We start from the raw sequence: 25,100 nt of genomic DNA, 5'->3' as shown, positions 1-25,100 counted from the left end.
ACTTCGATTTCTGTAGAAGCTGTCTAAATACAGAAGAAGAGGAAACAGTCAGACACCTTTTATGTGAGTGTGAAAGCCTAGCTAGGAGAAGGCTGCGCACCCTCGATACAGCATTTCTAACCGATGTAGCGGATATAGCCCATCTAAAACTAACGAAGCTCTGCTCGTTTATTAAAGCAACCGGATGGTTTGAAAGGGAACACGTAGAGTAAGGATAAGCTCCAGTGGTATCACAATGGACCTGCCGAAGGTCTAAGTGTGTCTTACGACAACCACCCTACCTACCTACCAACCTTGGTTTTTACACTCTTCATGTCAAAATATGTGAAGTTTCATTTCAATCCATTCTTTGTCTACAAGCCATTTAGTATCAGTATTTTTTCCAATGGAAAAAATTAAGTGGCGTGCAGTGATTGAATTTTTATTTTTAGAAGGGTTAAAAGCAAAGGAAATTTATTTTATTTATTATTATTTTTCGCCATCAATTAGTATAGTAGAAAGATGGGTTTCCTGAGTTTAAATGTGGTCGTCTAAGGCTTGAAGACGATCCACGTCAAAGACGCCCAAAACAGCAACAACACTAGAAATTGTAGAAAAAATGCAGGACATCGTATTAGAAAATCGTCGCGTGACTGAAGAGATTTAGTAGAAGCCATCGGCATGTTGTTGTTGTTGTATCAGCATAAACATTCCCCATACTTACATACGGGGAATGCTGCTGGACTGACAATCCTTGGCCGGATATAAATCCGGGTCGCTGTGCGCATAATGGGTTGTGTCTCCCTCATCAATGAGTCTTACTCAGCAACATTTAGAGCGTTTTCGAAAGGATAAAGTGGATTTTGAGCGTTGCTTCATCACTATGGATGAAACTTGGCGCTATCACAATGTTCCGAAATCCAAACAAGAGGCTACCGAGTGGTGTAAACCTGTTTCTTCGGCTCCAAAACGAATTCGTGTCCAGAAATCGGCCAAATCAGTTTTTAGGGAAGCGAAAGAAATTTTGTTTGTGGATTACTTGTAAACTGGTAAAACAGTAAATTCTGCATATTTTTATTGTAACCTTTTCGTGAAAAAATACCCAATGTGCGAAAGAAAAAAATTCTTCTGCATCAGGGCAATGCACAAGAGCATTTTGACAAAGGCTAAAATTCATGAATTAAAGATCGAATTGTTGGAGCAGCCACCGACTTCCATCTGTTTCAAGACCTAAAAAAATGCATGCGTGGAAAACGTTTTTCTTCAAATCATGAGGTCCTAACAGCAATGGAAGCATATTTTGCAGCTCTTTCAGATTCTCACTTCAGGTGTGGAATTCATAAATTGGAAGCTCGTCGGAACAAATGTTTTGATGTTCAGGGAGACTATACTCAATAATGAAGTGTATTTCAAACCATAAAATTGTGTTTTTCTTATCGCACCCCAAAACTTATTGAAGAACCTAGTGTCTTATTATTTTCATTGGGCACTATCTGTAAAATGCGTGTACGTACAATGTAACAACCGGCATGCAAGTAAATGTAAACAAAACAAGAAGTCAAACCGATCGCCCTAACGTCCCGTTTTGTTTTATTTTTAATTGCATTATTATAAGCGCGCTCTGCTACCCAACCAACCTGATATTTTTTCCATTCACTGCAGCAGCATTTTTGTGCCTGTAGGTATCTCTTATCTATGGGCGTTAGCCGCACTCGCTTGTAAATTTTTTTCTTTAAAAATGCCCTAACCAGCTATGCTGAACACCAGTGCAAGTCTCACTCTCGCTCAGCGTGTACCGAGTAAGCTTACAGTAATATCGCCCGGTGAACGATCGACAATCAGAACAGTGACTACGAATAAAACGACGCTTCGCAACGACTATATATTCATATGCACAGTACCACAAGTATTCGATCTTTCTGCAAAGTTTTATCGTAATAGTTTTGTGTCGTAGTCGTTAAAAATAAACTTTTAAGTCGTATTAAATTTTATCAAAATGATGAATACGCTCGTAAATGCTACCTCGGCGGCAAAAGCTTCTTGCCCTATGATAATGGTGGTAAGTTAACAAATTAATACTTTATGCGCACAAACACATCTCATACTGTAGTTGGAATTTATGCTAGAGAAGTCAAAGCTGAGCTTTTAGTTAGTAGCGAGTACGCGTGTTTTTGTTTATTGCAATTATCTAATTGTCTTGCGCTTGTTGACTTGCTCAAATCATTGTTTGTATGCTGATCTATATGCCAAAGCGCTTAATATTCGTGCTTAAAAATATTTATGTGTGCATGGTTGAGCGACTGTCAGATTGTCATGCTCACACTCGTACTTCTTAAAAGAGAAAAGTTTGGAAGTACTGAGCTTTGTAGCAGGTTTGATTTAATTGTTTAATTTAATTGCTAGTCAATTGCTTTATTTTAGCATTAATACATCAGGTTTCGACTTGACTTTAGCCAAATTTCAAAAAAAAAAAAGAATAATTGTAAATGTTATCACTGTGGATCCCTTGCGGTGATCATCACAAGCCCTTGCAGATTATTTAAAATCAATCGGACAAGAGAAATTAGTTATATTAATAATCTTGTGCCTGATCGAAGCTTTTTTCCAAAGTAACAATATGGAAATATTTTTCGAGAAAAAAACGCACAACTAATTGTTTAAAAAAATCGAAATTTTGAAAAAAAAACAAAAATACCAGTCTAACGGTTAGACGCGATAGAAGTGAAACCTTCCGTAAAACAAACTGAGAGAGAATGAGACGAAGGCAGCATTAGGAGCGGGATAATTATAGGTTCATTATAATATTGCTATAAAGTTCATATTTTATTCATCCTCAATGTTTTCAATTTCAACAAATGATATGAGTGGCTTATGATAGCTAAAATATGATACAAATGCTTTGGTTTCGATGTTGTCAACATATCTTTGAAATACCGTGTCAATTGTTGTTTTTTTCTGTCGATATTCACGACACTTTTCTGCATTATTTTTCGGCATAATTGCGGTAAACATTTAAAAATGAAAATATTTACGAATATAAAAATACGGACGCAATACAGCACACGCGGTTGCTATTATGAGCGTCGTAGCGCGTATATTACACAGACGTGCTAACATACACACAAACATTCGTAGGACGCTTGGTTTGAATTTTTTATACATATGTATGTATGCTATACTATGGCCTAGCCTATGTAAGTACATACATATTTGTGTTCTGAACTTCCAGCAAAACAATGCTTATTAATATACGCATATGCATCTACATACAACCGCACACACAGGCCACTCACTTTATTCCTGTAAATGCGTATGTCGTCCAAAGCTAAAATTCTATGCCTAGCGACTACAAGAACAAAATGCATTAATAGGCGCAGGCGTAGCGGCCATCATCCTAGTTGCCATAGCGCTGAACAGTCGCGGCGGCGCCGAACAGTTTCAACTATTGTACTGTGCAACAAAAACTCATCATCAAAAAATTGATTTATAAATTCGAGCTCATAGTTCTAAGAGCAAGTACTTTCATTCATAAAACGAGCCGCCCATATGCTAATTTTCTCGACAATTCGAAAATAGTCAATATTGGAATATTTCGCGTAGAATTATTTGCCAATATTCAATTTTTGTCAAGTCGAGTGCCCGCGGCTCCGTAAATATGTTTGCACCCATATATGTATGTAAATATATGTTTCTAAATGTTCGACAACCGCAGCTGCCTGTTCAAGGTTATTGTACATTAGGCCGGGTCGATTTGTGGGAAGGCAAAAAAATCGCCCATTGCTCTGTGAAAATCATATTCTAGGGATCAGAATAAGAAATTTTGCCGAAGGAACCATACCTCTAAAACGATTTCTGATGTCCCCCAATATGGGTCGAACTTTTTAGTTTCTTTTCTATAACTCACATTCATTCATTTACATATGTTCTGAATAAATAAATTTCTTAAGAGAAAAAATAGATATTATTATAAATAAATAATAAATATTATTATAAATAAATAAAAATAAAGAAAAAACATAGCCATTTAGCTGATTTTTTCATGTAAAGGCCAAAAATGGTGATAGTTTGAAATTGGGGGACATCAGAATTCGTTTTAGAGGTATGGTTCCTTCGGCAAAGTTTCTTATTTTGATCCCTAGAATACGATTTTCATAGAGCAATGAGCGATTTTTAAATCGACCCGCCCTACTGTACATGCAATGCTGTGCCTATGAATGCGCGCTGGATTTCTTGAGAAATTTTACCGTATGTTTTGCTGTGGCGAGGCACATATGTACATACACACAACATATATACATATATCCGCATATATACATACATATATAAATTCACAAATTTGAATTTGCTTGTGCCATCCTTCTGTGTGCCTGGTAATGAAGCATTTTCTATACATACATATATATACGTATATCTTTTTTCTTCTTCTTTTTGGTGTCGCTTTTTCGTTTCACTTTTTCTCAAATCACTCCCAACGATTCTAAAGAAGTTTTCACTTCAAAAAAATCCTACAAATTATTGTGGACAAAATAAAATCCTGTAATGCTTAGCTCGTTATTTTGCATTTTATTTGCTTTTTAACACACTTTTATTAGGTCGGGTTGTATGTATGTATGTATGTACATATGTATGTATGTATGTATGTATGTACAGGGTTGGCCATATTAAACTGACCCATGTGATTATTAAAAAAATATGGAAAAAGAAACATTTTTTTGTGTTTCATTGTGAAAAACATTTAATTTAGTTCAAGGAGATTCGTTTACATCACTTTTTGAATATGGTATCGCGCAAGTGGTCGCCCTTAGCTCGTATAGCGTAATGTGCCCGTTTTTCGGCGTTTTCCACAGTTTTGGCCAGCGTCTCGGCCGATATGGCGGCTGTTTCCCGTCGGATATTGGCCTTAAGTGCGCCTAGTGTCTTTGGCTTGTTGACGTAAACCTTAGATTTCAAATTACAGTAAAAAGTTATAGGGTTACTCAATGGGTCAGTTTAATATGGCCAACCCTGTATGTATGTAACGGAATCTTTGAGCTTAATTTTCACTAGCTTCTAAAAATCTGATCGACTTGAAATTTTGCACACCTATCAAGGACCGATGACAATGCAATAATTTGATAAAAGTTTTCCATTATCCTTATTAGGATTGCCAGGATTAATATTTTCTTTTTTTACCTGTGGGCAAAAAGTAAGGTGAATTTGGTTGTAAAAGGAAAAATCTTTATTTATTCTTGTAAATCAGTTTCATCCCCTTCAAAACAATCCCCTCTCGATGAAATACACTTATGCCAACGATTTTTCCAATCCCCGAAACATGCCAAATAGTCCATTTCCCCTATAGCCATCAGCACCTTCTTCGATTCAGCTTTTATCTCCTCAATCGACTCGAAACGCGTTCCCCGGAGTGGGGTCTTGAGTTTTGGGAATAGCCAGAAGTCACACGGAGCCAAATCAGGCGAATACGGTGGTTGCGGAACGATATGCGTGGAATTTTTGGCGAAATGGTCACGAAGAACGAGTGCAGTGTGAGACGGTGCATTATCGTGATGCAAAAACCAAGAGTTGTTGGCCCATAATTCTGGTTTTTTTAGATGAATTGCTTCACGTAAACGACGCATAACGCTCAAATAATATTCCTTATTAACAGTTTGGCCAGGTGGAAGGAATTCATAGTGCACTACACCACGAAAATCAAAAAAAAAAGGCCAATGGAGTGGGGTAGCCGTTTCTCAGTCTCTCTCCACGAAATAAGTTCTTCATTCCGATTACTTCTTTATCACGGCCGATAACTGCATAGCTTTAGACTCACAGTCGATAAGAAAGGAATTAAATATAACACGAACATATCGAATCATTAATTCACTGACTGCAATAATAACAACAATTTTCATTCATAATAAAAAATAGTTTACAAAAAAAAAAAAACTAAAAAACACGCTTTTTTGCTAATCGAACTAAAAAGTATAAAATAAATTTTAATGACAAAGAGACCTATAATGAAGTAATAGCAAATCGAACGATCAGTCATAGTCAACTACCTCAGAACAGAAATTTAACAAAAATTAAGATACAAATAGAATAATTCAATTCGAGTGCAATAAATATATTTTAATTTATTATTATTACATACAACAGCATACAACAAATTCCATACATTTCTCAGCTGCGGTAATCTGTGCGCCAAAACTAAAAACAAAAACTTATAGCACAAAATGTTGACTTCTTATTTCTATTGATTGCCTTAATGTCCAATTTTACGAATCAATTTTAAAATTTGTACAATTTCCATACGAAACTTTGGTATTTTAAATGTTAAAATGTAGTTTTTTAATTGCTTTCACTCATTGGTGCAACACAGAAACCTCCACTGGGTTAGCGCAACTCCACAGCGGTGCAGTTGCATTGCAATAATGTTTTACACCTAGCGGTAGGCTGTTTCCATTGTTCAGTTCAATGTTCCGCTAATCAGGAGCCTATACAAAAGTGCTTGTATTAAAAATGCAATTTCGTCACGACAAAAACACACGCCATCATCACTCGCTGCTAAGCTGCAGCTAATGATCGCACCGTCTTGCTCTTCGTTTTGGTTTTTGCCACCCATTCTTCGTCATCGCGTACCCACTGCTAAATCAATCTCAAGGCATCTGTTCTTCGCTTGATAACGCAACGCACCGCTGCAGTTAAAATTAATATAATTTCCAGATTTGTTATATTGAAAATGTAATTGGAATAAAACCCAATTAACTAAAGAGTTGTTATTCAGAGCAACAAAAACGTTTCTAGTTCCAACATCCATCTTACAATAAATAAAAAAAGAAAGTGTGTGGTAGTTCACGGAACCCGCACGATTGAAGTGAAACTTCTTTTATCAACAAATCAATAATTCAACTATTATTTCAATATAATGCATGCAGAAGTCATGGAAAGCATGGAATGGAATTTTATTAAACAGAATTATTTATTTATTTTAATATAAAAAGAAATGAATTTATTGTACTCAATTACATTTGGTTCTCGGCATTGTCATTATCATTATTGGATTCGTTTTCCAAAAATGAAACAAGGGCTTTATGGTAACTGAAATACGTAAAAAATGATCTACATTCTAATCTATCAAGGTATCGATGAAATACTGCATCAATGGTAGTTCCGCGTCTTGTTGTTGGTACTACAAATTATCACTTATCGTACAACCGGAGGATTCACTGTCACGGTGTTCAACAGTAGCTCTTAATTTTTTACGCTCCAAATACTCACGTTGCCGTTCAGCACCTGTTTTCGGTTTCCGTTTTTGTTGATTTGATGCCATATTTAACAGAAATCAATCAACAAAACAAAATATGTTTGTAAGATTTGCTCAAAACTACACACACACTCTATGACGCGTCTCGCGTTACTAATAATATTGTGTTTGGGATAACTGTCAACTGTTTCCACCGAAATGCGTTCGCAAAGTGTATGGTCTTTGGTATGGTAAACAGATTTATTATACATTATTTTGCGGCGACAGCACAGCACGATAGCCCAGCGGCTAGCAATGTGGGCTTCCGATCCGAAATCCTTGGTTCGAATCACAAGAAAATTTTTTTTTTTTTTTATACATTTATTTCAATTTGTTTTATGATATGTTTATGAGCAGATTTTTTTCATGGCAGAAATACACTCGGAGGTTTGCCATTGCCTGCCGAGGGGCGACCGCTATTAGAAAAATGTTTTCATTAATTTTGCTTTCACCGAGATTCGAACCAACGACCTCTCTGTGAATTCCGAATGGTGATCACGCACCAACCCACTCGGCTACGGCGGCCATCAATCAAATGTCATATTTACAAATTACATTCGATAAGACGACACGCCACGCCAGTCTTTTAACAGATGGCGCTGGCATAGCGTGAGTTTTACGTAGTTTAGCGTAGTTTTACTCCTCACAGCGTTTCATCCACGCCACGCTTTTAACAGATGGCGCTGGCGTAGCGTCACATATCGATGAAACGCTATGGTTTTACTCCTCACAGCGTTTCATCCTTCGAGACAAAAGAAGTTTCACTTCAAAAAAAAACTTATTAAATTAAGCAAAACAAACTCATGAAGAATTGAGCTAACCACTCCCAAATTTGCACCAGGCTTATCAGCCAATTTCGATTTACATACAAAAAGTTTGTGACCCACTCGTAATAATGCGAGGAGGTGCGTATTTCCGGGAAGTTAATTTAAAATTGTACTTTTACTTAAGAAACGGCCTTTTTCTTGATTGGCGCGATAAACCGTGTACATGTTTTTGGGCCGAGTTTGACAAAGCGCCCAGGTCGTTTTTTATTCGCGCTTACCGGTGCCAGTTGGACACACCAAGCCCTTCTCCACCTTATCTTTCCAACACAGAGGAGGCTTTCCTCTTCCTCTGCTACCACCAGCTGGTACCGCATCGAATACTTTCAAAGCCGGAGCGTTTATATCTATTCGGACGGTTCGACTCAGCCAACGTAGCCGCAGGATCTTTATTTGCTGCGCTGTGTCTATGTCGTCGTAAAGCTCATACAGCTCATCGTTCCATTGCCTGCGCTATTCGCCGTTGCCAACGTGCAAAGGTCCAAAAATCTTGCGCAGAATCTTTCTCTCAAACACTCCAAGCGTCGCTTCATCGGATGTTGTCATCGCCCACTCTTCTGCGCCATACGTTAGGACGGGCATGATGAGAGCCTTGTAGAGTGTTAGTTTTGTTCGTCGAGAGAGAACTTTACTACTCATTTGCCTACTTAATCCACAGTAGTACTTGTTGACAAGAGAGATTCTACGTTGGATTTCCAAGCTCACATTATTATTGGTGTTAATGCTGCTTCCTAAACATACGAAGTCTTTTACAACCTCGAAATTATAACTGTCAACAGTGACGTGGGTGCCGATACACGAGTGCGCCGACTTTTTGTTTGATTGCTCTATTGTGCGCCCCTAATTACTTAATTATAATTATTTAGTATACCGAGGAATCGAACCAGCTCCTTAGAGGGAGCAATTGTAGGCCTTCCTCCTCTAGTAGGTACGAGCCCAGGATTCTGTGTCTCCTTTGGCCTAATGCCTCTTCATCACAGCTGAACCTGCAGAAACTAGGTCCAGATAGTCCTATTGTATTGAAATGTTTATTGCAGGCTAAGTGGCTTATAAGTGCTCCACAGAGTTTTGGAGTGATTAAAGCCGCTTATGCCGTTCCAGTGTTCCCTGATTTTAGTTTGGATCCATTTTTTGGTTTCCTGTTTTATATTATTTTTGTTAAAGCCGAAAAATCGGGTTGGTCCAATAAATAGCCCTTCTGCCCCTTTTTTGGCATAAAACTCTGCCTTCTCGCTTCCTTCGTGTCCCTCATGTCCTGGTAGCCAAATCAGTGAGACCTGATTATGAGTAGCCAGTTTGCTGAGTTCATTGTTACACTCTATTAGGACTTTTGACTTGAGTGTGAAGCTATTCAAGGCTTTGAGAACCGATTGGCTGTCCAAAAGTACTTTAATTTTTACTTTCTCGAACCCACTTTTGGATATGATTTGCACTGTTTCCATTATAGTGCAGAGCTCCGCATGGAAAATTGTGGTATCTGTACTTAGTTTTAGGGATTTGTGTGCTCTCGGCCCCACTATTACTGCTCCTACTCCTTGGAGCGTTTCGGAAGCATCTGTGTACCATTTTTGTGAGTCTTCATTTAACCATGTTGGGTTCGTGGTCCCCTCTTCCCTAGACGGGAAGATAACCTTGTATCTCTTTATAAAATTGAATACGGGTTCCGTGTGGTTATTCGCCTGGGTTATACATACTGCACCCTGTTCAAGATATTGACGTGTCCACTAAGATTTCCTGGTTCAAGTTTTGCTTTCATATGGAAAGAGAGTGCTTGCATAGTAGCTTCCTCTTGTATTGCTAAATGTAGCGGTGGTAAATTTAATAGCGCTTCCATGCCAGTAGTTGGGGTAGTTCTCATGGCCCCTGTTATGCTTGTGCACGCCAGCCTTTTCACCATCAAGTAATTCCCGTTCCTTTTGTTTGTTTATTCATGGGCTCTGACGACTCAGCGAATTCAGAAGACACATCCTTGTATTATATCATCCTTGGGCATGCACTACTAGCTGACATTAATTAGAAATACCTAGTGAAGCCATTGAGTCTTTCACAAAATACGGCCGATAGAACATATACATATGCAGTTATAATAAGGGGTTTTTCAATAACAGGTGTTATTGGTGAATAGATTGCACTATCGAGAGATGATTAACGATTTTTTATGGCCGGAATTGGATGGTATTGATCTGAACAATGTTTATTTTCAACAAGACGGCGCTACGTGCCACACAAGCAACGAAACCATTGATCTTTTACGTGAAATGTTTCCGGGCCGTGTTATCTCTCGAAGAGGTGATCACAATTGGCCACCGACATCTTGTGATTTAACATCTTGTGACTTTTTTTCTTTGGGGCCACGTGAAAGAGAAGGTCTACGCCAACAGCCCTGGGTCGATTCAAGACCTCAAAGATGGAATTCGTGAGGCTATCGAGGACATAGGGCAGCCACTTTGCAATTCGGTTATGGAAAATGTCATGAAAAGGATATTGTCCTGTAAGCGTGGTCGTGGTGGGCATTTGCCTGATGTTATTTTCCACTATTAACGGCATATCTTCCTCTTTATAATGAAATAAACATCCGATCATTTATATTAAAAAATAGTATTTTTCTTTGAATGCCGAATGGGTTGGACAAGAAGCACCAAAAATTATGAAAAAACTGTTTTTCTAATAGTGGTCGCCCTTCGGCAGATAATGGCAAAACTCCGAGTATATTTCTGTTATGAAAAAATCTTCTCTTAAAAAAGCATTTTACGTTCGGAGGTAGCATAAAACTGTAAGTCCCTCCATGGTAGATCCCCTTGAGAACGGATCGCCCGATTTAGATGGTATTTTTTATTGTGTTTGTGCCGACCTAGACAAACTATTAAAATAGTAAATAGTAAATTCAAGTCAACTCAACAGTGGTCGTTCAAAATGAATGCTAAAACTCAGCAGAGAGAATACAAGAATTTTGATAGGTGTATTAACCGGCCATTGTCTAATAGGTAACCATGCTAGAAGGCTGGGAGTTCCATACTACGATTTTGGTAGAAGCTGCTATAATACAGAAGAAGGAGGGAACTATTAGACACCTCCTTTGTGAGTGCGCATCTTAAACTAACAAAGTTGAGCTCGTTTATAAAAGCCACAGGATGGTTTAAAAGGTTTAGTGTAAGGAGACGTTCCAGTGGCTTCATAATGGACCTACGAGAGGTCTAAGTGTGTCATATTGGCAGCCACCAAACTTACCTACCTACCTACCTGCCTTATCTTGGCACAAGAAAAAATGCTACGGCGACGAAATTTGACAATTGCCTGAAAATTCGATTTTCCATAAATTTGATATTATAAATTTTATTTTGTAACTAAATTTGAGGAAATTATTATGGTTACATACATATGTATATGGTTTGTATTTGTAAAAATATGTACATACGTCAGACAACAGAATGAAGAGCGTATGTAGTTTATCACTTGATTAATATTGATTAAATTTGGCACGTGATTGTTTCAACCGCTTTACAACTCTGTGCATTCAAAAAGTATTTCATCCATTTTATATCAGTTTTGGGCGGAAGGAAGTTCGCTGGGTATGAAATAAAGTGATGCTTTATCTAACTGTGCTGGTTTCTCAGAGAGTAATTGGAATCTCCGAGATCTTCTGCCAAGCAAATACTCATTGACTTTAAGGAGTAGGATTCTGTGAGGAGAATTCCTACTAGAAAAGAATAATTCAATACAAATCTGTAACCGTCGCTCACTATTGCCCGTTTACGTGTAGGCATATATGTCTGGTAATGGTAATGATTGCACTGGTTAGGCTAAGGTCTTTATGTACTACGACCAGATTGATCTATTGTGCGCCCTTAATTAATTAATTATAATTATTTAGTATATCGAGGAATCGAACTACCTCCTTAGGAGGGATCAATTGTAGGTCTTCCTCCTCTAGTAGGTACGAGCACAGGATTATGTGTCTCCTGTAGCCTAATGCCTCACAGTTGGTGATTAAGTGGTCCATAGACTCCTCTTCATCACAGCAGAACCTGCATAATCTTCTACTAGATAACCCTATAGCATATATGTATATACATACTATACCTAAGCTTGTCTTTTAAACTTTTAATCAAGTTTTATTCAAAACACTAATTTCCAAAACATTTTTCTTATCTAAACTTCATAGTTCCATGGTGGACATTGTGAGCGCATTCTTTGGAGGAGTTGGGTTGCCAGTACCTACGTAGAATTCACCTTCTCTTGCTTAGCATTTGTTGTGATGGGTTTTCTCTATGAAGCGTTGAAATTTGCACGTCAACAACTGAACAAGCGCGCTTCCCGAAAATACACTGAACGCACAACTTTGAGTTTGCAGTTAAACCAGAGTAATGGTGGTACATCAGGGTCGATCGGTGGTGCAACAGGGTCCACGCTAGCGTTAGCCGATAGAGGCTTGCCATCAAAAACATATTGCCAATATATTATAACATCGACACACATCGCAACGACTTTATTATTTTTTGTGCAAGTTGCTCTCTCTTATTTACTTATGCAAGTGTTCATGAATTACAATTACTGGCTATGTTTGTCAGTTGTTGTGGGGCTAAGTCTGGGATACTTCGTTTTTGGCTGGTCCCAGCATGATGCTTATGATAATGATTGTTGTCACTAGACTTGCATACATACTTACATACATGCGTATGTATTTGTAATAAGTTTTATCAAAATATTGTATATTATTGTATAATTGAATATTAGTATGTGTAATTAATTATATATTTTATGTATTACGTATTTAAGAAGCAGATAATTGAGAAATTTTTAAATAAATGTGCACAAATGCGCGAGATAACAAAACAGTGTCAACTCGACACTCATATCGTTTATCTTGAAGTGATAATAATTTGGAAATCCAGTTAAATAAATGATTTTGTTTTTCAATGCGATTCAGAAGGCCTCATAAGGAGCATAATTGTTGCGCTAATACGAACAGAGAAGTACAGTAGTCGCTCGATTATGTGAAGACTCGCTTAAATGAATACTCGAAAAAGTAAACAGCTACATTCAAAGACTCGAGCAAGGCAAATCTATAGAAGACAAGGGTGATAGAATACCAGGTTGCGCGTTCTGAATTCGCAGTGTTGTCAGATCTCATGGATAAACGAACAAACGGAAGAGGAATTACTTGTTTATGAAGAGGAAGAGTAGGTGAAAGCAATAGGGGCTACCAAGGCGGATTTATTACAGGTGATGGCATCCGTCCGACCTAATGTTTTACGCCGTAGATATGAATAACGTCAAAGTTATTTGTTTTGTTTACATCTGTGCATTTACTTTGCCATTTATGTACATTCAGAATTTATATTTGGCGATTTAAATAATATCTAAAGTGAAATATTACGAAAAAAATACATGAAAAAGTGTTTATTGGGCTTCAAAACAAGTTAAGCGGGGTGAGGGACCCTTTGGGCGTTCCTGGAGGGGAACCGAAGCGGCAAGTGTGGAAAGGAGCATCCTGATTTTGACGTGATGGAATTCAAAACGCAAAAACAAAATACACGTGTGTTTTTACCTATATGCGGATGCCATCATCTATACTAATATTATAAAGAGGAAAACTTTGTTTGTTTGGTTGTAATGAATAGGCTCAAAAACTACTGGACCGATTTTAAAAATTTTTACACCATTCGAAAGCTACATCATCCACGAGTAACATGGATTAGATTTTATTTTGGAAATAGGGCTCGAGATATAGGTCAAAACGGGGACCCGGGTAACCTTCGGATGTGTATGTACAATATGGATATCAAATGGAAGCTGTTGGTGAATGCTTTAGTCCAGAGTATTTTTCATGCCGCTCCGTGACTAGGGTCTCGAGATAGAGACCAAAACGTGGACCCTAGAATGTGTTTGTACAATATGGATATCCTTTGGTTGTGTATGTACAATATGAGTAACATATGAAAGCTGTTGATAAGTGCTTTAATACGGGGTGATTTTCATACCTATTGATGACTAGGGTCTAGAAATATTTGCCAAAACGTGGACCCGCCGTGTCTTTGCACCGAATTAAACCAAACTTACGCACATTGTTAAGTAAGTATTGAAAATGGGTTTCGTAAAGTTTGGTTGTAATTCGGAGCACTGGCAACGGGTACAGCGTTCTTTTGAACCAGCCATAATGTCGCTTACTTTTTTAACGCTTGGGGCGGACCTGAACTGTCAAATTGACAGTGTGAGTTACAATGTGTCAATATTTCTTTCTGATTTGGATATATTTACTCAAAAACAAATAGAAAAATAAAAAATATTGTTTATGCCAAAGCGCTTGAATAAAGAATAAAGAAATAAATAATATGAAAATCATATATTTTCTGTTCTAAACCATATCTATTCTATTTTAGTGTGCCCAGCGAAGGGGGCCGGGTTTGCTAGTCTGTAATAAATTCGCCTTGAGCAACTACCAAAGCGGCAGGCTGATCACCTACCCTGTTAAAAATCAAATAGCTTAACGTAACCAACGTAAGACAAAATGTCTTGTTGAGGCCCTATGCTCCCGAGAGAAGTGAACAAGGAAAAAAAAAACTACCAAACACAAGAAATTATACACAAACACACACACATTCTTGCCGCGGCGTCATTCCTAAACAAACGCAAAGAACTGCATTTGGAGATTTTACATTCATTTATCCTTTTATAATTTAACATGCGGCACTTCGTTTTCATTAATTTGCTTAGTTTAAACCTCACAAATCCCAATATTACCAAGGCATTAACTGAATTTACAAAAGCATGTAATATCCTTTTGTTGGGTTTATTCGTTTATTTTGTATTGTCAAGGGATCTGTCGTCAGACTTGTCAAAATCGCGAAAAATAAAATAATTTTTTTGGGAAGGCGCCACCTATGGTACTCAATAAGCCTTGATAGAAGATGATATCAGCAAAACAGCTGATTAATTCACATTGGGTGCTTATGTAAAAAATTTGTGCTTTGCTTACATATCACAACCCCTTGCCATAATATAACAAATATTGAAGTGCAGATTCTTTTGAAATGAAAATTAGAGTATTCCGGTCATTTAAATTAAGTCCAAACAAATAAACAACAAAAGAAGTGGAAATATGGTATTATTTCGGGTATAGATTTAATATATGTATATACGGCGGTCGCCGCAACCGAATGGATTGGTGACTACCATTCGGAATTCCGAGAGAACGTAGGTTCGAATCTCCGTGAAAGACAAAATGAAGAAAACGTTTTTCTAATAGCGGTCGCCTCTCGGCAGGCAAGTGTGTACTTCTGCCATGAAAAAGCTCCTTATAAAAAATATCTGCGGTTCGGAATCGGCTTGAAACTGTAGGTCCCTCCATTTGTGGATCAACATCAAGAGGCACGCCACAAATAGGAAGAGGAGCTCGCCACTTAACAGGGTGTACGTGGCAATTATTTTTTTTTTTAATAAATGGTCAAATGTGATTTTTGTGCGAAAGGAATGGAAAGTTGTCTGGATACTTTTTTCGAGTACCCGCACGGTTGGTGTGCGAATCATTTCAGGCCTTCAGATACTTATTGGGGAAAGGTATCATTTGTTGTCGAACGCTGTTCCATACCCTCCACCGTTTTAAATTACAAGTTGCAACTCTATTTCTCGCTCATCGCTCGTGAGTAAATAATAAAACCGGGCAAAGTTTCGCCAATAATAATACTAAAGACTTTGTGTAAAAAAATAAATACTTAAATAATTGGCGCGTACACTTCTGTTAGGTGTTCGAGCTGGTTTTTATGAGGAGCTTTTTTCATGGCAGAAATACACTCGGAGGGTTGCCATTGCCAACAGAGGGGCACGGAGATTCGAATCTACTCTCTCCGGAATGGTAGTCACGTACCAATTCAATCGGCTACGGCCAGACTTTGTTTACATTTCTTTATTATTGGTTTTCTTTATTCAACCAATCCGCCTTGGAGTTAATCATTTTGACAATGGAGCCCAAAAAGCAAAAACAAAATACATGTAACTCTTTGTTTTTGTACTACTGGTATGACCTTGAATATGTATATTCATCTTGGACTTGAACTTCAAAAGGGCGTACACACAACCTATCATGTTTATGTGAACAGGTGGTTTTTCAATGAATTTTTTTTAGGTCTTGTTTTGAAATGTGTTCTAGTGCTACGTTCGAAGTATGCTCCACCAAAATGCAGTTCGCATTGAAATTCACAGGTTCGAATGTCTATGACAAAGCTGTTCGAATACTAAAAATACTTTCCCGTAAAAGGGAAAGGGATAATTCAGATTATTTTGGAAACTATTTCCTTCTTAAACTTTGGTTCGAAAAAAGGGGTCAAAGTTAGGCCAAAAGTGTGTACACTACCCCTCCGCTGAGCCATGAATGCTCTTCAACTGATATAAAAAGCATGAAGAATATCACAGTTCAATTTTAAAGTTAATACATTTGTAATACGTACGGACAACTGCACTGGATCGGGGGTGTACTCGGAACAATTATCCCTAAATTACTCGATTTGACTCCCAAACCAGTTTAGTATCTTCCAAATTGACGCTATAGCTAAAACGATAAGACTCATGAGACTTACCTCCGCCAAACTTTATCGTTTTTGTTGATAGTCAAGCAGCGATAAAGGCACTGGCCTCAGCGCGCATCAATTCAAGATGTGTTAAAAAATGCAGGAGGTCGCTCTCGCTTATCCAACAACACAACAGCACAAGAGCGGATGAAAGACTCTAAGCTTGGCCTTCAGTGAATGGTAGAGGACATAAGTACGAATTATTTACTGCGATTGACTTGAGCGTAATCGCGGAAACCAATAGATTGTTAACTCCAGGGTCTCCAAAGAGTTCTAGCCAAAACGGAATCTTAATAAACCGAAATGTCTGCTTGCGTTCAATAGTTCAATCACCAGCGTCCTCACAGGTGTTGCAACGGGTCAGTGCACTATTGGCACCCTAGTCAGTAGAATGGGTGTACCTCCCAATAACTTCTGCAGGAGTTGCGAAGATTAAGAAGAAAGTGAGGCGGTACAACACCTCCTCCGTGAATGTAGTGCACTTTAAAGAGCGCGTGCCAAATATCTTGGCGATTATTTCTTTGAAGACCTGGGAAATTGCAAAATGTCTCACTGGAGGGGATGGAAATCCCACACATGTAGCACAATGGGCTTTGGGGCCACCGAGTGTCTTGTCTTAGACATGCAACTTGGCTAACGAAATCAAATCGTGGTGACGAGGCTATTATGATGACCGTGAAAAGAATGTTCCTATGTAGCTTTCGGTCATTATGTGTTTGTTTCGGCCATTGCAAATTTGTTATATCGACAACTGATCGTTACCATACCAATTTGGATCAGTTCTGCATTAGTCTATAACCAATTCGACTTACTGGAAGTTGTGCATGCGTAAATGTGAATATTTCCTATTACAAGGGTAAGTGGAGTATGATGTTTAATTATATTTAAGCTTATCAGTTATTTAAAGTTAAAAGGTACATACATATTTGTGTACGTTTCAAAAACAAATTCCTTAAAATTTGCTATTCTTATCTCATATAGGGTGTTTTTTTAGCTGCATGAGAACTATCGATAAGGATAACTATGGTTTGACAGCTGAAAATGGCAAACTGTGTGAACATTTCTGTTCAGTAAGGTTGTAAAGGTATTATGAATAGTTTAACGCTTGAAAAATGCTTTCAAATTGTGGAAATTTACTTTGAAAATTATAAATAAGTTCGTGAAGTTCATAGAGCATTGGTGGTATTTTTCCCCCTTGTTCACTCCTCTTGGGAGCATAGGGCCTCGACAAGACATTTGCCTGACAGGGTAGGTGATTAGCCTGCCGCTACCAATCCTAAACTTAGGAACAACGCCTTCTTACTGATTGAAGCGCCATCTGTGTTTCACATTTTTCTGCCAGAAGGATCGCACAGATGGTTGGGGACTTCGCTAACGTTGATGTGTCTGCGCTATTACCGCGATTGCCCGCTTACTCTGATGCAATGTGTAACTGTGTGTTTTTCTTTGTTTTTGCTTATTTTACCAGCCACAATGCAAATAATGCTCTTGACTATTGTGCGGGAGTGAGGATGGAAAGGATAAGTTTGTGCTTGAGGAGTGAGTTTGAAAATGTTTTTGGGATGGAAAATTAGTAGAAAGTGCGTGGACCGTGCTTCACATTGGACTCGAACCCACAACCTCTGGGATGGCAGGCTAGTGCACTTATGCTAGACTACCGCGATTGCTTGTGGTATCACCAGCCCTTATTTCTTTCGAGATGAGAAAGGAACTGCCGTTACATTGAATGGCGAGTGATATCGAGCCATGCTAACTGAATTTTTGTTTCCAAAAATTAATCATCTGAATTTCATCTTGGCACAATTACCAATAACATGGCACAATTCACCATTCAACGCGCTTAACAATCAATTTACTTGCGTATTAAAACCACCAATTGACTCCATAGGACCAGATTTGGAATGGAAAAAGTAGTCAAAAATTCGACTGATCGAATGAACCATGTAACTTGTAGCCGCGGCGGACATATGTCGGATATCATGTTCAAAAAATATATGCCATGAAATTATCTATCAGATTAAAATAAAAATAATTCAGTTCAACAATATTTCTCTTTTGTATTCTAATTCAAATTCTCAAGCTCTTAAAAAGAAACACCCTATACTTGTAATTGAAAAAGCTCTTCTATATATTTTATACATTTTTTTACTCAACAATTTCCAATTAGCAGTTTTCACAGTTTTTGTTATTACTATTTATCTATATTTGTACGTACATACCAAAAATACTAACGCACTTGTTGGTTTTGTTGTTTCAAGTTGTTATCTAACATATAAATAATACAGTACATTTTTGTGTAATTCTCTCAAATTAGTTTTAGTCTCAATTCTGACTAATGGGCTACGTAAATTTTTTACAAAGTTTTCATTTTAAATGCTTCAGAACAATGAATTCCAATGTAAAAACGCGCACACACTTCAGTGTAATTACTTTTATCAATTATCTAGTTTATTGTTTATCTTGAATCTGGTTCCTCATTAACCACTTAAGCGTCATATCATATATAAAATATTTGGGTGTTTCACCGTCCAGCTGGTAAGAAAGATAAGCACTTGTATTGAAAAATAAATGATTAATCGTGCATACATACATATGTACACCTGCATATGCGTTCATTTGCACACAAACATTTGTTTATTTTCTGTACTGATGACACTTAAATCAAAATCAAAAGTTATGGAACTTGAAATCTGGTTAACCTCATTCAATGTTATAATCAAAGGTGCATTCGGACATAAACAGTTCTAACCCACTAAAGGAAGAATAAATCATTAATCTGAGAGATTTTTTTGAGGTATGTATGTGAAAATGACTGCTCTCTAAGAGTAAAGGCGAGTCAACTGTCTCATTTATAATTTCGAAGACAAAGAAGAGTGAATGTTAGACCATATGAGCGAAGTTAATAGAGACTGTAAAGTATGGGGATCCGTATAATCGCAAGCAAAACTCCAAGTATAGAACACGATTTGGCAATGACAAAATTAAAATTACTGAGAAACTGAAAAGTGAAATCAAAAATTACTCTCAAATCAGTAATTTCATTAAGAGTATAAAATATGAAGTAGAGATTAATTGCTTAAATTTAGACAGCGAGACATGAAAACATTTCTGAAACTTATATTTCGTTGAAGTAAATTCCGTTCACACTATGCCACGACGTTCTAGAGGTCTGATTGAGGATTGTATGACCAGGCTTAATACAGTTTTAAAACTTTTCAAGTCGTCTGCAGCTCAGAGAAGTGGAAACATTCAGATTTATCATTCATAAAAATTACAAAGAAGGAGGCAACAGAAGAATAAGAAGTTACTTTATCGACAACGACTATACATTCACGATTGAATAAGTACAACTTTATTCATTTAAGGAAAATAGAGTGAAATCCAAGACTTGATAGTTTGGTGATTCAGATTTTTGGTGGGATAATAAAGTTGTTAGCCGGTATCTGCCTTACGATTTCAACTGACTGTTCGTTCTTATTTTATCTGCCTAGCAGAGTGATCAAGTTAATTTTTTCGAGGCTGGGTTTAGTATTTACATACCATATATGTAGTAGTCTCAATCTGTGTTAGACGATTCGACTAACATAGTTGATATTTCGTAGCACAGTTATTCTCTAATTTTATCATTCTCCCACTTTCTCTCACTTTCGCTTTCAAATATCGTGTAATCTCACTTGCCGATGTTATCTTGTTGTATGCTATGCTGTTAACATACATATACCACTGCAGAAAGCGTTTTGTTTCAGTCTTCTTTTCAGCAACATTTTACTCTCAAGTGAGAGGTAAAGAGCTTGCGTTTTTTGTACTTTTGCTATTTCAAGATGGAAAAATGAGTTTCAAAAAAGTTGGAGAGACAATTTTATAATAACAAAGCCCGGAATGACTAAAACAACATCTGCCGAGTGCAATAAAAGCATATGTATGTGATCCTATGCTTCACTATGAAGCGGATAGATAAATATATAAAAAAAAAATATAATATGTGGAGAACACAAAGTTGAAGTCTACAACAATTGCTCTTAGAACGAAAAACGTATTATCTTTTAAGATCTATATATTTTACACATTTATTTTGTTTTTTTTTTTAATGAATTTTATTATCGCGAAATTTTTTTTTGTTAATGTGACGATTTATTTATTTATTTTACAATTTCAATTATTTATTGTAGTTCATATTACAACAACTACCAGATAAGGCAAAGCTTCGAGCTTGGTATAAAATTTGCGAAAAATTCCAACTTTTTACTCAGAATTTCTAGAAAAATTTCGGGTATGGAGTTCTATAGATGATTGAATTTTGAATACATATTTTAGCGGCTTTTTATCTCATTAGCTGACAGTTTTACATACATACATACGTACACATATATGTATGTACTAATATCGCCCGCGGTCGAAAATTACAATTCTCACTGTAGGTCTTATTCAATTTCAATTGAACTATGCAATACGAAAAAACTATGCCCATTTTTTCCAATCCCAGGTAACGAAATATAAAAATCATTTTAAGACTTTGAGATTTCCGTTGATTTATTTAGTTTGTACACTCGATATGAGATTTAGTTTGTATGGGACGTACCACACCCCTTTTACCAAGACCTAATGCTTAAATATGGCATTCGTTATTTATGCAACTGTATGAAATTTCAGTGCCTTAGCATAAGTGGTTCCAGAGAAAAGCTATATGAAGGTTTCATTTTGTATGAGAGATGTTATGCTCGCTTTTTCAATACTTACCACGTTTCACCATAAGACAGGTATTGGCAATTTGTGTAATTGTATCAAATTTCAGTACATTAACTTTTGTGGTTCTGGGGAAAAGCAATATGGGAATTTTAGTTTATATGGGAGGTGCCACGCCCCTTTTTCGAATACCTACTACTTATCACTATAGCCACTGTATATACTACGGGTATGGTAAAAAGATTTTTATAGGTGTACTACCTAGCAGACCGTTATTCGGCTCTGAGCGAATTTTGACAGATATGCCGGCTAAATTTTTTGAAACACAAAACGAATGACGTAGAATCCAAAGTTCCCCTCAAAAATTTTTTTTTTCACTATACCTACCGAGCAAACCTGGTATCTAACATCCTTGTGTATATATGGTATGTATGTACAATTTACGCATTCGTGCCAAGTTCCAGTTTCCTAGCTTAATTGGAAGGCGGCATATCACAGGTCCCATTATTTGTAAGACAACGTCAAGCCATGCGCACCACAAATTGGCGACAACGCAAACACGATTTTTATCATACAAGCGAAAGTGTTAGATAACAAGTTATGTTGTTTAGTATTCAGAAATTGCTTAAAAAATGGTTGCACATATGCACATACATACATAAACATACAAAAATGTGATTATTGTATTATTTTGTTTACATACTCATAATTTGATAAGCTTTTCTCTTTCATGTTAACATTTTGCTCTCTTTTTCACTTTATTTCAGTTCCACGGCGGTCACTGTGAGCGAATACTGTGGCGCAGTTGGGTCGCCAGCACTGTTGTAGAGTTTGGTTTCTCTTGTGTTGCTTGGTTTTTCATCGCTTTTATGTATGAAGCAATCAAATTTGCACGCCAACAGCTGTATAAACGCTCAGCACAGAAAGCTTCAGAACGTATGGCCTTAGAGGTAGAAGCGAAACGTGCCGCCCATCCACCAGGCTGTACACATGCATCGTCTCATTTGCCGGAGATCAGAGGGAAAACGCATAGAGAACATCTTTTTTCAAAAGATCACATCATACAGACGCTGCTAAACGTGGTGCAGGTTATCACATCTTATCTTCTGATGTTGGTCTTCATGAACTTTAACTATTGGTTGTGCTTGTCTATGATATTGGGTTTAGGCTTCGGCTACTTTTGCTTCGGTTGCGTTAGACAGCCAGGTATAGGTACCGAATGCTGCACTTAAATCTGGTGGGAAAATTCCAAAATTACACGGGCTCCATTGCTTCATTTTACTCTCAATACAATTCATTGTTTTAAGTTAATAAGATAGATAATTGACTGATTTAAGGCTTTGGAAATGAAATCCAACTAATTGTATTTTATGCGTACATGGGGTCGAAAAGACAAAAGTCTATAGGTTTTGTTTAGAAGTTTATAATTATGTGCAAATTTATTTCCAAGAATTTTAATATATAATTCTAAATTAAACAGAAAATGCTTTGTAAATATCAATCATAAACCAAGCACATTATTTTTAGCAAGTACGAAATAAAAGTGTCTGTACACACATACATACATACATATAATATGCATTTGTGCTAAATTCAAGGACATTCACAAAAAGTTGCCAGTTATAAAATTTGATAGATTATAAATATAAACCGCATGGCCACTTAAGTCCATGAGTATACTTTGTTAGTCTCCTTATTCCTATACAGTTCAAAAGCAATGCAATGCTGTATCCAGTAAAAAGGTTTCTGGTTTTAACAAAATTTTGGTGTAGAAATAATTCGATTTATTTCAAGGCAAGCAAACAATCATTATTTCCTTTATTTTATTTAGAAAAAAGCCTCCGTAGACGAATGAATTGCACACGAGTATTATTCGGTGTGACTCTGGCTCGATGCATTGTGAAATGATTTTTAATGGTGTGGCCAATATCATACCGTTAGTCGGCTCTCAGCGAATTTGACTGAATCAGCGGATGGGCTGACGTAGTCCGGGTTTGTTTACTAAAATACTAACACAATGTCACTTCGTTGCCGTCGAGCAACAACAACATTTTTTAAATAAGAATGTCGAGAAAAAGAGAATAGATGAATGGAATGAATGGAAAATATTTAGATCAAATTAGTTTGTCGCGCATTGACAACAAAATACGTTTGTGGTGAACTTTAAGTACCATAACATAAATTTCCTAATTACTGAGGAAAAGCAACTTCATCGCTAGAAAGAGCGTTTCTCGGCAATACTCAACAACGTACTCGATCCCTCTACTGACCAGTCCGCATTCGTTTCGAGAATAAACTCATCACCACCAAATCTGGCTAAAATCTCTGCTGCAATAAAACAATTATTAGATGGTATACCTGCAGAGCTCTACAAAAATGACAACGCCCGCTCCGCGGATATTCTATCTCCCTTTACAACAACTGTCTGGGAACAAGAATCTTTTCCGCGAGAATGGAAAGAGTGAATTATAGTAAAGCTATCAAAAAAAAGGCGACCTTAAAAACTGCAATGATTGGAGGGGCATTTGCTTGCTCCCCGCAGTAGCTAAACTTATTGCGCGTAAGCAACTAATAGCTCCTGCCTAGTCGGTTTTCGCAGTGGGTCCTGCTGTGGCGATCAAATGAATACCCTCAGAATTGTCATCGAGCAATGTGGTGAATTTAAGTCTAACCTAAATACTTAAGTCCATCTGGGCTGCGCTGACGAGAAGAGGTATCCCTGAAAAGTTTGTTGCACTTATAAGGAAGAACTTCAGCGCAAGTTGCTACCTTCTTCATATAGGAAAACTGTGCTAAGTGGTGTATGACAAGTCTGCATCCTGTCACTAATTATCTTTCTTTTTGTCACTCTGCCTTTGGCAATGAAAACCAACAGAGGGGCATCCAATGGCAAACAACACATTCCTCAGATACTTGGGAACGCTGATGATATCTGTTTGCTCGCATACAAGCCATGTGACCTCAAATTGCCGATCCAAGCCGTGCATGAGAAGTTGAAATCAACCGTCCTGAAAGTCAACGCCGAAAAACGATAGCGCTGCATTTCAATGAGACCATATCGGAAACACTAATAGTGGGTGCACAACAGTTCGAAACCGTTGACAAACTCTGCCTCCTTGGCTGCATGGTCACCGTGGATGGCAGTTCTGAGATGGATGTCGAGCATAGAATCAGTAAAGCTAAATCATCTTTCGGCCTCCTAGCTCCATTGTGGCAAAATAACAGTATCAGACTTCACATCAAGTTGCGCATCTTCAACTCGAACGTCAAATATGTTCTATTATGTGGTTGCACCACCTGGAAAGTAACTGCGAAGATCACGAAGCGTTTTCAGGCTGTTCATAAATCGCTGCCTTCGTCGGATTTTGCGAATTTTCTGGCCCGAGTTGTTGACGCAAGCTAACCAGTTCAATGTTGTATCAGATATGGATTGGGCACACGCTAAGGAAAGATGACGACAATGTTACTAAACAAGCGCTACGCTGGAATCCATTTCAACAAACTGGCAGAGGAATTGGCAGACCACGTACCACCTAGTTGCGTTCAACAGAAGCTGAAATGAAGTCTATTGGATTACCGTGGAACGAACTAAGATCCCTAGCACTAAACCGTGTCCAAATTCAAGTTCAACTTACCTTTGTACTTCTATTATACTTACTTTCTTTTGACTGATTTATGTCCCTATGCCCTATGTCCAATCAGGGAGGACAGGAATTAAGGGAGATATCAGTATAAGTTTATATAACATCTAATCTGTACGAATTAAGTCCA

The 25,100-nt window shown here is 37.5% G+C and overlaps 1 protein-coding gene across 2 annotated transcripts; it reads left to right on the top strand.

Annotated features, from left to right (window-relative positions):
• Window positions 1–1,757: 1,757 nt before the first annotated feature.
• LOC129236203 (high affinity copper uptake protein 1) lies at window positions 1,758–22,964 on the top strand. Of its 2 annotated transcripts, none has more exons than XM_054870446.1 (2): window positions 1,758–2,038; window positions 22,097–22,964. In XM_054870446.1, the coding sequence occupies exons 1-2, from the start codon at window positions 1,976–1,978 to the stop codon at window positions 22,559–22,561; spliced, it is 528 nt and encodes a 175-aa protein (XP_054726421.1). In that variant the 5' UTR covers window positions 1,758–1,975; the 3' UTR covers window positions 22,562–22,964. The 2 variants fall into 2 exon arrangements, with proteins under 2 accessions (XP_054726421.1, XP_054726420.1); XM_054870445.1 differs by lacking the exon at window positions 22,097–22,964 and adding an exon at window positions 12,245–12,897.
• The last annotated feature ends 2,136 nt before the right edge of the window (window positions 22,965–25,100 follow it).

The sequence above is a fragment of the Anastrepha obliqua genome, chromosome 1 (genome assembly GCF_027943255.1).
Source record: "Anastrepha obliqua isolate idAnaObli1 chromosome 1, idAnaObli1_1.0, whole genome shotgun sequence".
In the NCBI taxonomy this organism is placed as follows: Eukaryota; Metazoa; Arthropoda; class Insecta; order Diptera; family Tephritidae; genus Anastrepha; species Anastrepha obliqua.
This window is presented reverse-complemented; position numbering and strand designations above follow the sequence as displayed.